A 20,023-nucleotide genomic window follows, 5' to 3' on the forward strand; every position below is an offset into this window, starting at 1 on the left:
AAAAAATATAGGTTTCAGTTACTGGTTTCGTGAATACCCTGCATGTTAGAACATGAATAGAAACCATAACCTATTTTCACTGATTCCTTAAATTACTATCCGTATCCTATCATATTTTCAATTGGAGTTATCCAGACTATACCCTAATGGATAGATTCCAATCGATTTCGAATATACTCGATATCCGTGCACATCCAATGCGAGATATAGTTCATCCGCATCGGCGTTAATTAGCCCAGGACTAATGTGTTACTACGAACGGGAGGGGAAGCGAAGGGAAGTTCAAAAAGTCAAAGGTGGCTGCCGCCGCCGGATTAGGACGATCTCCAATGTCCTATAATCCAACAGCTATGATTTACGAAAGGAAACTCCCTCGTGAATCTCTGCCTCACTGGATCACCAGCTTTACTAAAAATTTCTGATTAATTAATAGAAACAAAAATTAAAAGGGAATTTATAATAAAAAAGACAGAACCGATATTTCCTTTCCATTTGCTCTTCTTCTTCTTCTTCTTCTTCCCCCGTTCTTTTTTCTCAGTCCCGTCTTTTGACACAGAGAACCAGAACAGAGCTTCCACCACAGGTATGGCGATGGCGAGCGTCGCGAGGAGGAAGGCTTACCTTCTCTCCCGAAACCTCTCCGGCGGCTGCTCCGATGCTCTTAGGTACTCCTACTCCCTCACCTCCTTCTCCCGGGGCTTCGCCTCGGGATCTGACGACAATGACGTCGTCGTCATCGGCGGCGGCCCCGGCGGCTACGTGGCCGCGATCAAGGCCGCCCAGCTCGGGCTCAAGACCACCTGCATCGAGAAGCGCGGCTCCCTCGGCGGTACCTGCCTCAATGTCGGTTGTATTCCTTCCAAGGTTCGGTCAATCCTCTCTTCAACTGGGATGGGATTGGATTTTCTACCTTCCATTTCCGGCTCGTATGGAGCTTATTTTCTTAGTTATGAACGATATTAGCGAGCGATATGACAGCCATTTCAACTGTCGTGGCTGTCTTTTCTAATCTCTGTCTAATTCTATGTTTGTTGGATCTATTGGTTCTTGTCTTGTTTTTGTTGGCAACGAATGGCTTCTATAATGGTTTGACTTCTGGTTTTTTCTTCCTTAATCATTGTCTGATAGCCATTTAGCTTTCTTTGACAGTGTCTGGTAGCAATCGGATAGGGATTTAGGAAGTGATTGTTGGAGAAGGATGATGATTTCAATTCTTATATGTTACCATTTGACGCGTAGGAAGTGCTCTCGGGTTCTTCCTTTTGTTTGAGTTGTTGAAGGATAGCATCTCATTGATGGACTGTGGCACAGAGGTCATATAGTACTATACTTTAGAGCAGATTATGGTTGGATTTTCAATTTTGGGCTGTAGTTTTTCCGCTGCAAAGGAATTCACATAATTGAGAAACCGTTTTTTTTTCCTTGAAGTGATTCTTTGTTGAAGTTTTGTGAAATATCGACAGGCGTAAGGGAATTTTATGGCAGTATGATATCAAGCAAGAGCTTGGGACCGTTCCAAAACTCTCTTCATCATTTCCTTTTCATGATAAAAGGGTCAAGTTGCATTACCCTGTGATTGTATTCTGTGGTTAAGCTACTCCGCATTTTTCTGAAGAAGCGGGTTCTTTTACAGACGCCACCATTGTCGCCCTTGTTCATCTGCAAACTGCCATAATTTTGCATATAGAGATAGCGTTATGGATATTTTCCTTCTTTATGATGTAAAGTTGTTTCTTTTCCTATTGCCAGGCACTGCTTCATTCCTCCCACATGTTTCATGAAGCCAAGCATTCATTCGCCCACCACGGGGTGAAGTTCCCATCTGTTGAGGTCGACTTACCTGCTATGATGGCTCAAAAAGATAAAGCCGTGGCTAATCTCACGAAAGGTATTGAAGGCCTTTTCAAGAAGAATAAGGTCAACTATGTGAAGGGGTACGGCAAGTTTGTCTCCCCATCCGAGGTTTCGGTTGACACCATTGATGGTGGGGTCACAGTCGTAAAGGGAAAGAATATCATAGTTGCCACTGGTTCCGATGTCAAATCTTTACCTGGAGTCACCATTGATGAGGAGAGGATTGTCTCATCCACCGGAGCTTTGGCTTTAAAAGAAATTCCAAAGAAGCTTGTGGTGATTGGAGCAGGTTACATTGGTCTCGAGATGGGCTCAGTGTGGGGCCGTTTGGGGTCAGAAGTTACAGTTGTGGAGTTTGCCCCCGATATCGTTCCATCCATGGACGGTGAGGTCCGAAAGCAATTCCAGCGTGCCCTAGAAAAGCAAAAGATGAAATTCATGCTCAAGACCAAAGTTGTTGGGGTCGACACATCTGGAAACACTGTTAAGCTGACTCTTGAGCCAGCAGCTGGAGGAGAGAAGACAACTCTCGAGGCTGATGTTGTTCTTGTCTCTGCTGGTCGGGTCCCATTCACCGCTGGGCTCGGACTAGATAAGATTGGAGTAGAAATGGATAAAGCAGGAAGGATTCTGGTTAACGAGAGATTCGCCTCCAATGTCCCCGGGGTATATGCCATTGGGGATGTAATCCCAGGCCCGATGTTGGCTCACAAGGCCGAGGAGGACGGTGTTGCCTGTGTGGAGTTCATAGCAGGCAAGGCGGGCCATGTGGACTATGACAAGGTCCCTGGAGTCGTGTACACGCATCCTGAGGTCGCTTCTGTGGGGAAGACTGAGGAACAAGTCAAGTCTCTTGGTGTGGCGTACCGAGTTGGGAAATTCCCCTTCCTCGCAAACAGCAGGGCGAAGGCAATTGATGATGCGGAGGGAATTGTGAAGATACTGGCCGAGAAGGAAACTGACAAGATACTGGGAGTCCACATAATGGCTCCAAACGCAGGGGAGCTCATTCACGAGGCGGCCTTGGCTCTTTCCTATGATGCATCGAGCGAAGACATTGCACGGGTATGTCATGCACATCCAACGATGAGCGAGGCAGTGAAGGAGGCTGCCATGGCTACTTACGACAAGCCCATTCACATCTAAGGGCATTCGGGTCTCTTGCGGTTGTTATCCTTTTCTTTCGTGCCTTTGATGTTTTTATGCATTTCGCGAAATTCGTAGAGAAAGCATACCGTCTTTTCAAATGGATTGTTCGGTTCACTGTGGAATAACTGAGGCCAAACAATCCTGTAATGCATCTTCTAATAGCACTGGATGCTCATAAAATTTTTTTGAATCACTTTGGAGGTCGGCCATAAATTCTTTTCTACTGGGACGGGATTCAGTGGGATTTACAGTGCAATGGCATTTACGTTACAACGTTCCGCATTTCATTGTCACCTGCACAGGCAGTTCATTCTTGGCTGCAGTCCTATGTGTTCTGGCCTTGTCCAAGTTCGATAATAAATTGGAAATCAGAAATAACAGGAGGAAGATTTCTTCAAACCCCGAGCACCTAAATTTCTTAAGTAAAGAGAGGAAAACAAGCCTGCACCATAAGACCATACAGAAACAATTCCGAATCAAGTCAACATCAGTTCGCCTAGATGCTCATTGCAACTCGTAAAAAATTGGATGACTTAAACTATACACTGCCCTTTCAGTTTCAGAAGGTGCGAGAGCAGACAAAACTCTCTTAACGCCTCTGGTCATAGGTCTTCTCGCATGTCGGGCTTCCTCCTCGCTTGCGTTGCAAGCCTTGCATCTCTCTCCCGCTCAAATTCCCGGTAATCCGCACGCTGCAAGAAGGAAACCCTGTCGAGATACTGATTCGAGCTCTTCTTGTAAGCATCGAGCTCCTCTTCCATCCCCTTGTTTTCTTCTTTGAATTCTCCCCAATCCTTCTTGGTCTTGTCGAGCACACTAAGCTTCGGCTTCTTCTTAATCTGCTCGAGGACTGCATCAACAGCAGAAGGAGCAGCGGCCTTCCCCCTATCAGATGCCTCCTTTGAATCAGCATCGATGAACTTCTTTACTTCAATCTCTTGTCCAGCAAAGTCTCGAATCTCAGTGATCTGCATCGTAACAGGGTTCTTATTTTACACTATCCAAGGAGAGTCAAAAGCCTATGTGATGTTAGAATTTAATGCGGTTTTTTCAATCAGAAAACTGAGATCAGATGGTCCATGCTCTAGTTTGAAACAGTCTTTTTTCTGTTCTCACTGAAAATTATTATCAGATAACTGAAACTAGCATCAAATATGTTTTCTTTTTGCTGGAGTGTCACAGACTAGCATCAATTAGTTATGCAGCAGAATTAATCAGATCCATTGCTTTTATGAGAAAGCATCCTAAATCCAGGATAATTGCCTATCTTCGTGAAAGAACATGAGGCTGTGAAAGATGGACATCTAACAGGACCAATTTTCTGGTCCTAAGCACGAATTCCTCACCTCAAGTTTCCCTTTCCCATTTGCAGCCGCAGCTGCATCCTTAACTGCCGAGAGTGCAGCAGCAGCAAGCTTCTTAGCCTCATCACCAACATCATTTTGAACAGCATCAGGAGCCTTCCGTGTTCTCTCCTCCACTGAAGGTTCAGTCTTCTTTTGGGCCAACCCAAGATATGACATCCAATTCTACGGAAAATAGAGCCACAGAGTCAGAAACTCGAAACTGCCCTGATTCCTTTAGGAACCAGAACAAGATAAAGAAGACATACTCACAGAGGATGGCTTCCGTTTGGTTTCTTTAGGGTTTGAGGTGCGCTTCTTACAGAGAGACTGAAGTACACTATTAGAAGCCCCTTTGTTCATTTGCTCCCACACAGCATCAACTCGAGCTTTCACATCTAATTTGTTCATGCACATAACGCAATCGCAATCACCATCAGACGACTCACATTACTTAGAACAAAAATACGTCATAAAGAAGAAAAAAACAGCGCCACATAACGTTACCTCTTTCTGCCAGATTTGAGTCACGGTTCTCATGGGCATCTCCTCCCTCGACGCCCTCCATCTCTAACTTTCCTTCGTATTCTTCTTACTCCGATCTTTTTGAGATTTTAGAGACCCTTATAATGTAGTCATCACCTGAAAGACAAAAGTACGAACCTTCACGGGATAAGCAGCGAGTCAGATGCTCTCGAAGCATAAACAGCGAGCTAGCGAGATTAGATATTGTGTCATTATCCATGAGAACTGCACAATATCCGAACAGTATAAGACCGAACATACTTTTCGTAACATCGGCACCGGACAAGCTCTGCTTTGAGCCCATTTTTACCGAACCCTACACTACATCAAATGAGTAACCTCAATTATCTTCCCCAGTCAATACCCAAGATGACCACTCAGGAACAGAAACCATTCCCTTTCGAGGCTTGCTTAAGATTAAAGAATTTTGGTGGGCAGTAAATTGGAACAGCGGCGGGTCTCTCTCTGCGGCCAGAACAATCAGCAGGAGCTACAAAACCCTAAAAGGAAGAACTGTCACCTCATTCAGTTCAGCTGGGTAACCCACAGATGCTGCTGGCCGGAACCAGTCGCCGTTTGATGGCCAAGAGTGACCTGAGGGAGAGAGGCGGAAGAAGTCGAGGTTCTGGTTTGCTCAGCCACCGGAGAACAACGGATTGGAAACGAACGGAGCTTCAGGAAACGAGGAGAGAGAGAGAGAGAGAGAGAGAAGGATGGAGGCGGGAAAATGGGCTGGGCCTTGAAGATAGGGAAAATGGGCTGGGCCTTGAAGGTACCGACGCCCCACTCCAATGGTGGGCACCTGGCCAAGGCTAACCGCTGGAGACGGTTAGGCTTTTCATCACCCCTTGAGAAACAAAATTGTCCTTAAAGAATTTGATTTGATTCACAATGCAAGAGAGCTTGCTTATTTCCTTGCTTGAACTTTTGGTGGGAAGCGCTATGTGATCAGTGATCTCAAATGAATAGATCCTGCATAAATCGTACGTTTGAATTAGTTTGAATTGCCTGCTGTAAATTGTACCCGAACGGTCCAAAAAATGATTAGGCAAAATTTATGTTCGGAGACATCCGGCCAGTCCGAGCAACTTCATCCAAATAGTAAAGCCGCCTAGTATTATTATTATATATAGGTATAACAAGTCCAATTATTGAACCAAAGGGCCATTTCAATAATGAAGATAATTTTCATGTATTATACATATGGTCCCATCTCTAACGTCTAAAGTTCTTCTCTAAAAAAAAAATTCTAATAGTTATTTAATCAGTTTTCATATGTGAAGCTGATTTTTAAACTCCCTTCTCATCAATTACCATAATGATAATGGAGATGTGGGCCTCGTAAGAAATAAGAAAATAAAGGTTAAATGAGAACAAAAGTCGAAGTGTATTGATTGTTGAAACTGATTCTCTATCACAAAAATTAATGAGACATGATATATATTCCATTTAAAAAAAAAAGGCTTGATACCCAACATAAATATAAGAGAGCAGCCTTCGACAAATTGCAAAACCCCCCCAACATCATTAGTCCTAATAATTTGCAACTAATAAGGAAAACATACACAAAGTCCATCTTCTTCTTCTTCTTCTTCTTCTTCTTCTTCTTCCACCATAGCGAATGATGATGAAGGCAATATTCTTCTCTCTTCTCCTTATCCTCCTCTTATGTGTAATGATCCATCCGTCATGTTCCGTTGACAACACCCAACTCAACAACATCTGCTCACAGACCACCAGCCGCTCCTTCTGCCTGCAAGTCCTCAAATCCGACCCCCGGACCGTCTCATCGGACTTGAACGCGCTCGGCCATATCTCTGTCGACCTCGCCCTGTCCAAGGCCTCCTCTGTCCTCTCCCACGTCCAATCCCTCCGGCGGAACGCCAGGGAGCCGGAGCTGAAGCGTCGGCTCGAGACCTGCTCCGAATACTACACCTCTGCCAAGTCCCAGCTCGACGGAGCCAAGAGAAGCCTCAGCACGAGGGACTACGCCAGGGTGGCTAATGGGGCGGCCAACGCCATGGAGATTTCCTTGGGCTGCGAGGACGAGTTCGAGGCCGGGCCCCCCACCGTGCCGGAGCTCAAGCAGATGAACGACGAGATGGAAGGCCTATGCAGCATCGTGTACGCAGTCGTGGGCTACATGGGCTAGGAGGGATAATATATGATTTGTCGTCGTGGTCGGAGAAGCCACCCGAATCGAAATGTCAGGAGTCCTAAGCATACGTTTTCATGAGTCGTTCTCAGTTCCTCGTGAATGTCTGCTGCAACATAGAGAATTTATATTAGTGGAGAAACAATTACACATAAAACAGGTGGTATTCGATCACATATATATCCTTCAACTCCTTATTACGAACTAAGAGGTTCTGTGTTGGAACTCTTGTCAATAAGACTTTTTTTTCCCCTTTTTTTTTAACCTTTTCATATCCTTCTGTAGATTTCCGTTGTAATCAAGAAATAAGAATTATATATATATATATATATATTATAATATAAAAGAGAAATAAAAAGTGATCTTTATTGTGTCGAGTAAGGAATGGTCGTGGAAAATGTGAAGAACTATCATGACATTCTTCATTTTGTTATTCTCATGTACGTCTCTGTGTGATGTTGTTGTTGGACTGTCTTGTTCTTGGTGGGCAAACCCTAAGGACACGTGGCATTAATTTAATCGGTTCATGCTCATCTTGTTAAAGATGGTGATGGATAGAACAATAGAGATCATCACTTTATTTTCTCCCATAATTTATATGGATCATTATTAAGTGGCGATAAAAAAAAAATCGATTAGTCAATGGGGAGACTGCCTTTATTTTCTAGTGGTCATATCGATCAAATTGGAACTGAATTTGGCCGACTCTGCTTTCATTATCAAAATATCGATTGGTAATGTTGGTTCTTAGCCAAAAAACAAAAAAAATTAATAAAATTGGTCGAATCTTCAATAATTTAATTCCAACCAATAATTGCACGCAAAGTCGACCAATTAAGAAAACATCAGTCAGGAATCTTCCCTAGTCATTTTGCGGCAATACAGTCCTCAACTTTCCCTTGATTTATGAATAAATTAACACGTGTACATAACCCGATTGTTCCTCTCCTTTTCCTTTCGGCCAACCCTTTTTTTTTTTTGTGGCCGAATATTAATGGACAATTACTTATTTAAAAATTTTAAAGGGGCAAAAACGCCATGAGTTTGCTTTGCTTTTCATATTCTCTCAAGCCCAACTATATCATGAAGGAAAAGCTAAGTGATGATAGAGCCCTAACTATTGATGACCGACAGCATCGCAAGTAGTTTGGCTGTCAAAAATACTGCGGACTTGGTTTGTATGTGTTCAAGCTAAGTATTCATATCCGACCACGACCAATCTCAATGATGGAGACAATGGGGTACACCGATTAAATAATTCTTCTTCTCACGATAGCTGCAGGCGATATCGATATCACGTAATCCCTGTGAAAGAAGAGACAGGCAGCTGCACATTGACCATTATATAGTTACATATAGGAGTAAACTATCAAAACTTCAATCCCTCAAAAATTTCTCTCACAAAAAATAAATAACGTTTGATTCTGTTATACAAAATAATTTTGCAATTAATGGCCGGGATGAAACTGTGATTGTGAGCAGATGTAGAAGCTAAAACATTGCAGACGGAAAACTTCATGTGTGAAAAAACTTTATTTATGAAATAAAATAATAAAAAAACCAAAACATAAAAAAAAAAAATAAATAAAAAGGAGGGAGGGACTATGGGTCTTCCCACTCACCCCCTTCCCTCGAACAAGGTTGCCGGAGGCCCAAGTCTGTTGGTTTGTCTTTTATATTTTTTTTTTAAAAAATAAAAAAAAAATTTATGTGTGTTGCGCTTTTATTGATTTTCATGTTTTCCGTCAGTCACATGGACTTTCACGTCGATTCCCCATTCCAATTTCGTCAAGGCGCTGTTAACGGCAAGACCATTTTGTATGACAAAAGAATGTTAGATCATCTTGATGGTGAAGATTTTTGAGGAATTAAACTGATGGCAATTGAAACATTCAGGGACCATTTTGAGAGTTTACTCATTAATAATATCTTTTGCCTTTTGATTGCCTATTTTCACAATAGTTGGCGCACCAATCCAATGTGAATAATAGGGCTTGGCCTACAAACTATGTCAAAAGGTTGGGTCCAATGAAGTCCATTCTGCAAAAACTATACAAGTCCATGGAGGCTCCACACCAATGGGGTGCGTCGCCCCAACAAGCTCAAAGGGTCACCCCCCATGCCCCATGGTGGACATCATCCCACAGTCGGGCGGGGATGGTGGCCGTAAGCCTCACCATACTCTCGCGTTAAGAGACAACCCAACAATGAAGAAAGTGTTAAATAATTTTATGTCACGATAACACGATGAAAAAGAATCAATAAAATTTCTACAAAATACACCGTGATGCTTGGAAACAAATCTGGAGCCCGGCTTAAGCGCTTCAGGTCATACTTGGAAAGAATTCTGGAGCCCGCTAATGTGTTCCTTGTGTTTGGTCAAAGGTATGTGTTGAGCAATCAAAAAATGTGAAGATGAAGACTGCTAAGGGAGAATTTGTATGGACCCCGACGTAGGATATCCGTGGGCTGGCCCTGATCTTCATAGACCTGGCGCAGGCCAAGGCCGCAGACACCCTCCGCCTCCTAGGCAGGCTGAGCCAGTCCACCACTGACCCTGCGCTGAGGCTGCCTCAGCTGGCCAGCTGCACTGCCAAATACAACTCAGCATCCCGCAATCTCGCCCAAGCAGCGGGGCCGTCAGGTCGGGCGATGACAAGCAAGTTGGGCCAAGCGCGTCCTCGGCAACGGACAAGGCCGAGAACTGCACCAATGAGTTTGAAGTGCCGCCGAGAGACCCTTTGCTGGCGCTGAGCAATTGCACCATGGAGAAGCTATGTAACATCGCATTCGCTATCGCCAGTCTTGGCAAGTTGGGATAGAAACTAGAACTACAAAGTTAACGTTCCTAAAAGTGTGTTTGATTTTGGAGTTGAGTTGAGTTGAGTTGAGTTTTGATTTTAATTGAGTTGTAATGATTGTATTATTGAATTATGAAAAAAAAAGTGTGATGAATAGTTGAGAGAATTTAGTATTAAAAATTGAATTGAGTATAATAGAGTTGTATGTGGGTTTATGTATGGGGCCTAACATTTTTACTTTGAAGAGTTAATTTTTGTTGTATAGTGAATAGAGTTAAAGTTAAAATTAAAATTTTAAAATCTAATTACGAAATCAAACGGAGCTTAATTGTTTTTTAGGAAACTGTGTTTAATAAATTGTCAGTAGCAAAGCTTCCCAAATTTACCCGTATATATATATACAAGTCTCTATCCACCCAAAAGAAAAAAAAAAAAAAAGCTTTTCAAATTTGTACTTTTCAGAAAATGTATTAATTTTTTTAATTATAAGGGAGATTCATATGTTTAATATAATAAAATAAAAATTTTAATAACTAATAAAAGAGGATTAGTAGTTTTATAATGAATATCGAACATGTAATCTCTTGATTAATAGGCAAAGACGTGCGCCATTGTGCTGCACCCTCCTTGATAAATGTATTAAATTTTTATTGAGTTGTACATGTGGCTCAACACTTATTTTCCGTAAATAAGATTCCAGATTCAAGTTTGTGATCAATGCAGAAATTTTACATTGAGAGTGAAAGCAGTGTTTTTAGAACCATATCGGAGCTTGAACCGATCAAGGCATGAGTTCATGGGTTCTCGTGTTCGACCGAGGTTCGATGAGTTGGCCGTAGGTTCAATAAAACATTAAATAAATAAGTATATCATTGTGAAAAAATATGATAGCTAATAAAACGGTAAATAAATTAAATAAGTATAAGAATGATTTAGACAAGCAAGTCCAAAAAATCGTTAGTTCGTCGAAATAAATCCTAACGGCAAACGGCACTAGTTAGTCGAAATAAATCCTAACTCGGGAGTTCGTGTCAGCAGGACACGGATCGAAACTGTTTGCGTGAGTTCGGACTTGTTTTGAGTTGCATATTATTGGCTTAATTTAGCAGCATGAGAACATAGGACTGCAAAGTGCAAATGCCAATTCAATTATTACCTTCGGTTTTTCAAGCATATAACATGATACGTGCTGGTTTGAATCTGGTTCAGATAATTGAAAAAAAGGGTTTATTCTTGTTTGGAGATTGTTCATATGAGAAGGAAATCATATTTGACATTTGACTGAAATTGTCAGTGCCATGTTACGATGGATAGACTATACTTCTTTTCATACAATCAAATACGGCAGGTAGCTCTATTATAGTAGTAGTAGTAGTATTACCGAAAATATAGGGCAGGTGTCTAACAAATTGGACTAATTATGTTTGCCTTATTTGTGATGAATCCTATAAAAATATCCTCTCGATTACCCGGAGAAAGATTGGCTTAGACAAACTAATGATCTATCCATCGTTTTCGATTATGATTTCCTACCGACTATATATCCTCTCGATTACCCGGAGAAAGAGGAAATTATGTCTTCTGATTACGTATGTAACTGTCAAAAGAGGTATAGGACAAACCAACCCCCCAACACCCCCCCCCCCCCACAAAAAAAAAAAAAAGACGTATAGGAAATTATATATGTAATTATATATTCCATTATTTGGTTTTTAAAATTATAAATATAAATAGGAGGTCCAGAACTTGAGAGTTAGATATCTCCTCCATCCACATGTTAATAAGTCGTTAAATAAGTATGTCTTTTGATTACATAATTTTCCTTCTCGAGACAATTATTTAACAACTTATTAACGGGTGCATGGAGGAGATATCATTATCTAATTACAGATAAAATTTAAATTTCTGGACCTCATATTTGTAATTAAAAAAACAAATAATAGAATATATATTATTCTATATATTTTTTAAGGTAGTTTGTCCTATAATTATTTTTTTTTGACTATCAACCATGGTATCCGAAAGTCCAATTTGACCCTAATTAATTCAGTTGAGTCGAGTCAGCTCACTAAGGGATAAAACTTTTCAAGTGTGGATTTTCTGCATTCGCAAATCCAATTTATCCCGTACATCTTTTGATAGTTATAACTTATATATGTCCTATGACTGGTTGTCACTTTTATTAGGATTTCTTGCACTAATTACATCTCATAAAACATTAAATTTTTGTGTTAATTTGAGAAAAACCACCTATATTTTACTCTTTTTTCTAAAAATAGCCAAAACGAAAGTTGTCAACAATTAAAGCATATACTTTCAAAATTATTTTATTTATATGTATTTGTAATTTTCATTAATTTTTTTTATAGTAGAATAATCTTTTAATTTCAGAAACAAAAAATAATTTTAAGAATACAAAAATTGAGAAATTGAAAAATAAGAAGCAATAAAAATGAAGATGCTTGAAAAAAAAGTTATGTGCAATCGTGGAAGCACCTTTCCCATAGGGGTGACAATTCGTATTGTGTCGTATTTATACGTGTCGTGTCTAAACAGGGTCATGTCATCGAAGTCAGTACCCGTACACGACACGATTATTAAACGCGTCAGGTTTCACATACACGAACACGACACGTTTATATTCGTGTCAACTCGTACACGACACGTTTAAACCTGTTTATCAAAATGTGTCATAATAGGTACACGTATCCATACACGACACGATTATACCCGGTTATCTGAACACATTAACACGACCTGTTTATCTAACCTGGTTAACCATTCAAAATTAAGGTTAGTGGAAGGGTATTTTGATAAATTCAGTTAGATAAACGGGTTAACAAGTTACACAATTAAACACGTCTAAATAAACATGTTTAATCGTGTATAATTATATTACACGGGTTCAACCCGGTAAGACATGCTTATTAACCGTGTCTAAACGGGTTGGACCCGTTTAGACCGAATACAAAAAATGCACAACCCAAATCCGTTTAACTCCGTGTCGTGTTATCGTGTCGTGTCAAATATTTTCGGCCCTACTTTCCCACCACTAAATCGGATTTGATAATTTGTTTTGAAAAGCAGAGGCAGGATAAAACTCTCAGTGGTGTCGAGCCCAAAGCAAGCAACCACTGCCTAAGTAATGTTGTGACCCAACGTAGCCCATTGATCACTTGTTGCTCCTTCTGTTATTATCTATTAGTTCTCCTTTTCATTATTTTATTTTCTAACATTGTTTAATTTAACTTTTTAAAGAAATTAATGAAAAAATAGATCAAAACAGAAAACTTAATGAAGAAACTTAATAGAAGCACAAGATTGTCTATAAACAAACAATTTTGAAAGAACATACTTTAATTTTTAACATTTTTTTTCTGATTATATACAGAAAGAAAGTAAAGTTAAAAAAGAAAATTAACTCGCGTTCGGTACGATGGAATCTAAGTAAATTCTTACTAATGTTAAATTAACTTTTGTTTTTTGGATTACAAGGGTGGTTTGTCGAATTAGTACATTAAAATAGAAATAATAAAAACTAATAAAGAGCACGAGATTCTCTTGATTATCACTGCACTACATCTCTTTTTATATTAACTTATTTGGTTCCACAAGATTGATGAATTTGGTTCCATCACATTGCCAACAATGCTGATTATTGTCATGGTAGTACACATTATCCCCAAAGTCATATGGATAGTCATCATGAGGGATGTCTATGTAGATTACCACCATAGTGACAAACTCCAAACACTTGTATTCAGCATTATCGTTAATCTAATTGGTGGTAATTAATTAAATTCTTTATCTGTCAGTAATATCTTTTAATAGTGTACCAAACGTGACCCAATATTTCAATGACAATCTAGGCAATACATTATTATGCGCATTTGCCATATTACCAAATTCACGCTTATGCCATAGGGTGCAAGACAATCTTACCAAATTCCAGCTTATCCATACTTACCTCTTTTATGCTCGGTTTCATAATATTCTCATATTTCTACGATACGTTTTTGGCAGTATAAGATATATGATATTATCTTTAATAAGACCCCGGTCCCTTTTTAGACGAGAATTTATTGGGTAATTTTATCTCGTCATATAGAGTAAGAAAATACCAATCGGATTTCATGAAATCAGAGACTTAGTGATAATCGCTCGTATAATTATCATTATTATTCTTCATTAAGGAATTCTTATTGATTGTTCCTTACTATGTTATTTGAATGACTATATAATCATCTAAAATTTTCTCCTTCTCTCCGTCAATTGTAACTGAAAAAGAAAAAAAATCTCTCCGTCAATACCCATCAAGCTTAAGGGACGATAGTTTCATAATCAATTAGAGATCGAGCAACAAAGGGTATTCTGGGATATAATGGCTTTCTTTGGTGGATCTACTTCGTCTTTGCTCTTTGCATTGTTTGTGCTTCTTGCCGTAAACCCATCATCCGCTAGGTTCATTGGCAACACCGATGCGACGACCGAGGACTTGTTGGGGAGCATATGCTCTGGGACATTGGACCCGCCCTTCTGCTCAAAGGTCATAAAGGATATCCCCGAGGCGGCCCAAGCTTCGAGACTCGATTCATTAGGCCAGGCTGCCATTCCATTCGCCCATTCCAAGGGCGAGGAGACGCACAAATACGTCCAATCCCTCGTCGGGTCTGCAACGAATCCTAGGCTGAAGGAGAACTATGGATCATGCGCCGATAACTACAATGAGGCCGTCGGAATCCTGGAGGAAGCTCAGGGTATGTTCAAGAGCAAGGACTACCCCGGCGTCTCGATAAGGGCGTCCGCCTGCATGACTGAGGTGGACACCTGCAAGGAGAGCTTCAAGGAGTCCGGGACCACCGACCCGTCCCAGCTGCCTCAGAAGAACGAGTACTTCAATATGCTGTGCGTTATCATCCTCAGGGTCGCTAATAAACTGGGGGGTGCAGCATAAGTACCGCCTTAGTTATTAGCTTGAAAAAGAGTCTTCTTCTACGAAAAAGGAATAATAAAGCATGTTGGGTTTATATGAATTCGGTAGTGAATCGTCGCACTAGGCCAACCCCCTTGAGGTCGGTTGCTAGAGCTTATAGAGATCCATTATGGTCGTCAACTGCAACTTTTATTGTAGTAAAAGTCTTTGAAATGTTACGATCGTTAAACAAATCCGTTCGAGTTCTCACTTCTCATTTATTCATGAATTGATTAAATTTTGATTTTCACACGATCAGTAACAGCTTGGTATCTAAGAAAAGGAGTGAAGCCTAATTTGTGATGAAATCCTCTCAACTATATCCTCTCGATTATCTGAACAGAACGATTAGATCAGCTAATGATCAAGTCAGAAGACATGGTTTTCTTCTTGGGGAAAATTATATTCAACTAATTAAAACTTCCTGGAGATATATCATTATCCAATTGAGACACTGCATTTGAAACTATACATATACACACACTAGCATATACATGTGCATTGCACGGGTTCACTTTCATATATTTCTTATGATTTTTTACTATAACTATTTAAACTTTAAATGCTAATTATGTTATTGAGACTTGAGAGTAATAAAATATGTCAATTAGTATTAAAAATATTTAAATATAATAATCTTCAATAATTTATAGTAACTTTTGGTAAAAATTTAATATTAGTTTTTAACAATACCTTTGCAACTGATTTGTCTTATTTAATGTGCATAATATATTTTAGGGTAAATTACAAAAAAAAAAACCCAAGTTTTGTAAAATGTCTCAATTTTGTCCTAAATTTTGTTTTGTAACAGAAAAAACCATAAGTTTTCTAAAATGTCTCAAAAATGACCTCCGTTATAACTTCCGTCAATTTTTGCTATTGATGGTGGATCCTTTTAATAGTCCACGTAGGTCACACGTAGGTTGGTGGGTCCCTTTAACAGTCCACGTAGGTCACACGTAGGCAAAAATTGACGGAAGTTATAACGGAGGTCATTTTTGAGACATTTTAGAAAACTTATGGTTTTTTTGTTACAAAAAAAATTTATGACAAAACTGAGACTTTTTACAAAACTTGGGTTTTTTTTTTTTGTAATTTGCCCTATATTTTATCACCTATATTTATTTCAAACATCATAATGTAAATTTTTCTTTTTCACCTTTTCTTGAATTATGACATTTTTACTTACAAATAATGTTAATTTATTCCATCACCACTGAAAAAAATGTTAAATTGTTGTATATTAAAAATTATAGGTTGAATAAAGAAATTTCTCTTCAATTTTTCACGTAAACTGTACCTATAAAATTAGAGTGTGCTGATTTGGTTCCTCCATATTTTGACTGAGTAATACATAAATCTAATTTGTCAAATAAAAGTTAATTGCATAGTTGTAAATTTAAATGTATATCTATATATATATAAGTATAAATCATTAAAATATATTACATCAATAGACTGAGTATCTTCTCATAGCTTAAACTAAAACTAAAGAAAAGAAAACGATTTCTCTTTGAGTGAATAAAACAAAAAGGATATTATTTTTCACTTTCAAGATAATGAGATTCATAAAGATCAACCGGGAGGATTTTTTTACTCATAACATGAATATCAAAAATAAGAAAATTAAAATAAATCCTTTGACACAGAACTTTTGTGTATTGCCCGGATAGAAACTCCACATATATGAATATTCTGTTGAAGATGTATAAGCAAGCCAAGCATCAATTTTTCTCTATATATAGGAAGATCCACATTTATAATAATTAGTATCCATTATATATGTTGTGTAATTTTTCAAATGCTAAACGTATAGGTCAAGACTTCAGGAAGAAGAAATACAAAAGAAATTGAGTTTCAACATAAGGGGGATTTGTACCATATGTTTAGTCGAAACACAAATCAAGATATCGTATTATCTCTGAGAGATGAATACCTAGAGGCCATTTCATGTAAGAAATCACATGATAACAAAAAAATGTTGAGGGTAATTGATCCTTTCGAACAATCTTCGAGTTCCTTTTGCTTCTATGAAGAATTTGAAACAAAAATGGTAAAAAAACAAATTAGAAATTATCTGAAAAATAGAAGTAATAACTCAAAGATAAGAAACTTAATAGGGAAAAAACTTGAAATTTATTCATTTGGAGTGTTGTTTAGTAATCAAGAAGGGATCTATTCTTTTGGTAGAAAGAAGAGACTATGTTTATATATGTTTTCTGAGAGAGGCCTTGTTATATAATAAATAATAAATTGTTTCACAATTAAATATTCCGTGACCAATATTAAGACATGAATCTGTCAGCAAGCATTAACCTAATCATGAATGAGAGCATTAACCTCCAAGTATAAAGATTCACTCATTGATACAATTTTATTTACAAAATCTATTTAATTCAAATAATTTCATAATTTGATCATAACATAATATATTTTCCATTTATGGTTATACCCCCATTTATTAGTCGGGATACAACTTTATATATATAGATAAAAAATTTATTTACAAAAATATTTAATTCAAATAATTTCATAATTTGATTATAACATAATATATTTTCCATTTACGGTTATACCCCTATTTATTAGTCGGGATACAACTTTTTTTTTTTGGTAGAAGTCAGGATACAACTTTATATATATATATATATATATATATATATAGATGACTAATCAAACTAACGAATAAACTTTCAATAGTTCTGGAAGGAAAGGACCAAGAGGCAGAAAAATAAAACGAGGCGATCGAGTCGAGCAACAAAAGAGTAAATTGGGATTTAATAGCTTCCTTCGGTGAATCTACTAATTCCTATTTGCTCTTTGCACTACTCATCGTCCTTCTAGCCCTCAACCGGCCACAATCAGCTGCTAGTCTCATCGGAAACACCGATGCCGCCGCCGACAATTAGTTGGACATATGCTCTAGGACGCGGGGCTCGTCATACTGTTTAGAGGTCATAAAGGATATCCCTGGGGCAGCCCAAGCATCGAGGATCGAGTCCTTTGGGGCAGATCACCATTCCATTTTCCTTCTCCAGCGGGCAGTCGATGCAGAAATACGTCAAATCGATTGTAGAGTCCTACTGAGAACCCTCAGCTCAAGGAGTACTACAGATCATGGGTCATCAGCTACGATAGGGGCCGTCAGCTTCCTGTTGGGTGTTCAGTTAGATTTCGAGGCCAAGGCCTACTATGCCGTCACGTCAGATGCGAGGTTCTGCATGGAAGGTGCGGAGACCTGCGAGAAGAACTACAAGCCTCCCCCGAAGACTGACCCGTCGCGACTGCCTTTGTTTAACAAGCGCATGCTTATGTGTTGCGACGTCATCTACCAGGCTGGTAAGAATATTACGGCGTGTCCTAATGATTTAGAGGAATTTATAGGTGTCTCGATTACTTGTCGTTCCATATAAATGCATCAAATGTGTATGTGTCCTCGTGGTTTAGAGGAATTAATTAAAGTGCGTTACGAGAGGACATTGAGGCACTCCTTTCGCGGGTGATATTGCTGGTTTTTACGTGGTTCAGATAAAGCGAATAAATTGTAGTCGACACCCTTTTATTGTGACTACTTTTCTTTTTTCTCGATCGTCTATTGTTATGAATGCATGATAGACGTACAACTTCGTTCGAGAATAATTATCCTCACTTCTCATTTGATAATGTACACTTTGATTTTTGATATGATCGAAACGGCAGGCGCGCTCTTCCGCTCTCAACTATTCTCTCGATAAGTTTGGCTTAGATCAACTAATGATCATTCCATAGACATAATTTTCTTTCTGGTGACGATTATTCAAGTTCTTAACACGCACGCTGGAGATATCATTATATGTTCAACCGAACAGTACATCTCAAACTATGTATGATATAATCAAATGACTGAGAGGCAGAGAAAGAAATGAGGGGGTGATGATAAGCAGTTCAACGTGATTTATAGAAATTCTAGGAAAAGAGAATTTATAGGAGACAAGTGCAAGAAGTACGGGGACGCCACGACCTGTCTCGACATCTTAAAATCGGTCCCTGGCGCAGCCAATGCCAAGGACCTCGTAGCACTAGCGAACGCCATGATCCCTGTCTCGATTTTGCAGAACAAAGAAACCTTCTGCAATGTCACGGACCTGCTCAATGTCACGAAGCAAACCATTCTATTGTCGAACTACAAGGCATGCTCGGAGCAGTCTAACGTAGACTACGCCTGCAGGGAGCACCATTTCTACCTGGAGAGCCGCTACTACGCTGGCTTGGGGTATAGTTTCGACCACTACGGATTGGCAGCAGACTGCCAGAACGTACTGGCTTGTGGTATACCAGCTAACGTCGCACCGGCGCCCTGACCCGTCGCAGCTCGCCCAGAACAATGATTACTTTCGAACGTTCACTTCTATCGAAAAAAATTATCGGTGATGGGCTATGGCATAATAATGGCACCCGTAATCGAACGATGACTAATATTGGATGCATCAACTAATAATATCAAAAGTTAACTTTCTTTTCTTCTGTTCAAGCTTGCATGTATCTAGTTAAAATTTTAGATTCAATCAATGTGAAAATTTAAAATAACAGAGAGACAATTAAAAAAAAATCAAGAAGAAAACAGTGTAATTGATTCTTTATCTCACGGGATGTGGTGAAATAAAATAACTGAATAATTTCTCTATCTAATAAAGCGTTATATTTTCTCAAGTAAAATTTGATAGTTTTATAATTATTATTTAATCCAATTAGCTTTAATTTATATAATCACGTCATCTCCGTTACTTTGTCCTCAAAAAATGTCGGAGAGGAAAAATATCCGTGAAAAAGACCATCCCAGTGAAGAACAAACACAATGCAGTTGACCAGTCAGTCTCTTTCTCTTTCTTTTTCTTTTTCTTTTTTTTTTAGGTAAAATAGTAGGTGACAGTGACGACAACATTGTCGTTCCTTGCTATACAATGTTTAGACTCTCATATTTAATTACCAATATATTAGATGAAACGAACAACCAGCGCAAACACTGACATAATGTACGTAGTTCGGAGCATGTGCTTTATTTATAATTAAGAAAAACCATAAATTTAATGTTGCTCAATATCACAATGAAGAAAAATCTCTTATTATCCAAGGGTCCGCATATGCGCCTAGGGCTACCAGATTTCCTTATCCAATAGGTATCTCTTAACATCACCGGATTTCCTAAATGAAGCAATCGGTTGAAGCAACTTCTAATCGAAACGCG

The 20,023-nt window shown here is 38.9% G+C and overlaps 4 protein-coding genes across 4 annotated transcripts; 3 read left to right on the top strand and 1 right to left on the bottom strand.

Moving 5' to 3' along the window:
- Positions 1–483: 483 nt before the first annotated feature.
- LOC116207240 (dihydrolipoyl dehydrogenase 1, mitochondrial-like) lies at positions 484–3,228 on the top strand. The gene is made up of 2 exons (XM_031540142.1): positions 484–864; positions 1,750–3,228. The coding sequence occupies exons 1-2, from the start codon at positions 586–588 to the stop codon at positions 2,998–3,000; spliced, it is 1,530 nt and encodes a 509-aa protein (XP_031396002.1). The 5' UTR covers positions 484–585; the 3' UTR covers positions 3,001–3,228.
- A 164-nt stretch (positions 3,229–3,392) lies between these two features.
- LOC116207241 (craniofacial development protein 1) lies at positions 3,393–5,557 on the bottom strand. The gene is made up of 5 exons (XM_031540143.1): positions 5,392–5,557; positions 4,854–4,988; positions 4,620–4,744; positions 4,350–4,532; positions 3,393–3,971 (listed from the first exon to the last, which is right to left on the bottom strand). The coding sequence occupies exons 2-5, from the start codon at positions 4,912–4,914 to the stop codon at positions 3,606–3,608; spliced, it is 735 nt and encodes a 244-aa protein (XP_031396003.1). The 5' UTR covers positions 4,915–4,988; positions 5,392–5,557; the 3' UTR covers positions 3,393–3,605.
- Positions 5,558–6,321: 764 nt separating this feature from the next.
- On the top strand, positions 6,322–7,407 carry LOC116207242 (pectinesterase inhibitor-like). Its single transcript, XM_031540144.1, has one exon. The coding sequence runs from the start codon at positions 6,493–6,495 to the stop codon at positions 7,021–7,023; it is 531 nt and encodes a 176-aa protein (XP_031396004.1). The 5' UTR covers positions 6,322–6,492; the 3' UTR covers positions 7,024–7,407.
- A 6,586-nt stretch (positions 7,408–13,993) lies between these two features.
- LOC116209464 (pectinesterase inhibitor-like) lies at positions 13,994–14,838 on the top strand. The gene has a single exon (XM_031543108.1). The coding sequence runs from the start codon at positions 14,209–14,211 to the stop codon at positions 14,779–14,781; it is 573 nt and encodes a 190-aa protein (XP_031398968.1). The 5' UTR covers positions 13,994–14,208; the 3' UTR covers positions 14,782–14,838.
- The last annotated feature ends 5,185 nt before the right edge of the window (positions 14,839–20,023 follow it).

Source organism: Punica granatum, chromosome 5 (genome assembly GCF_007655135.1).
Source record: "Punica granatum isolate Tunisia-2019 chromosome 5, ASM765513v2, whole genome shotgun sequence".
Classification (NCBI taxonomy): domain Eukaryota; kingdom Viridiplantae; phylum Streptophyta; class Magnoliopsida; order Myrtales; family Lythraceae; genus Punica; species Punica granatum.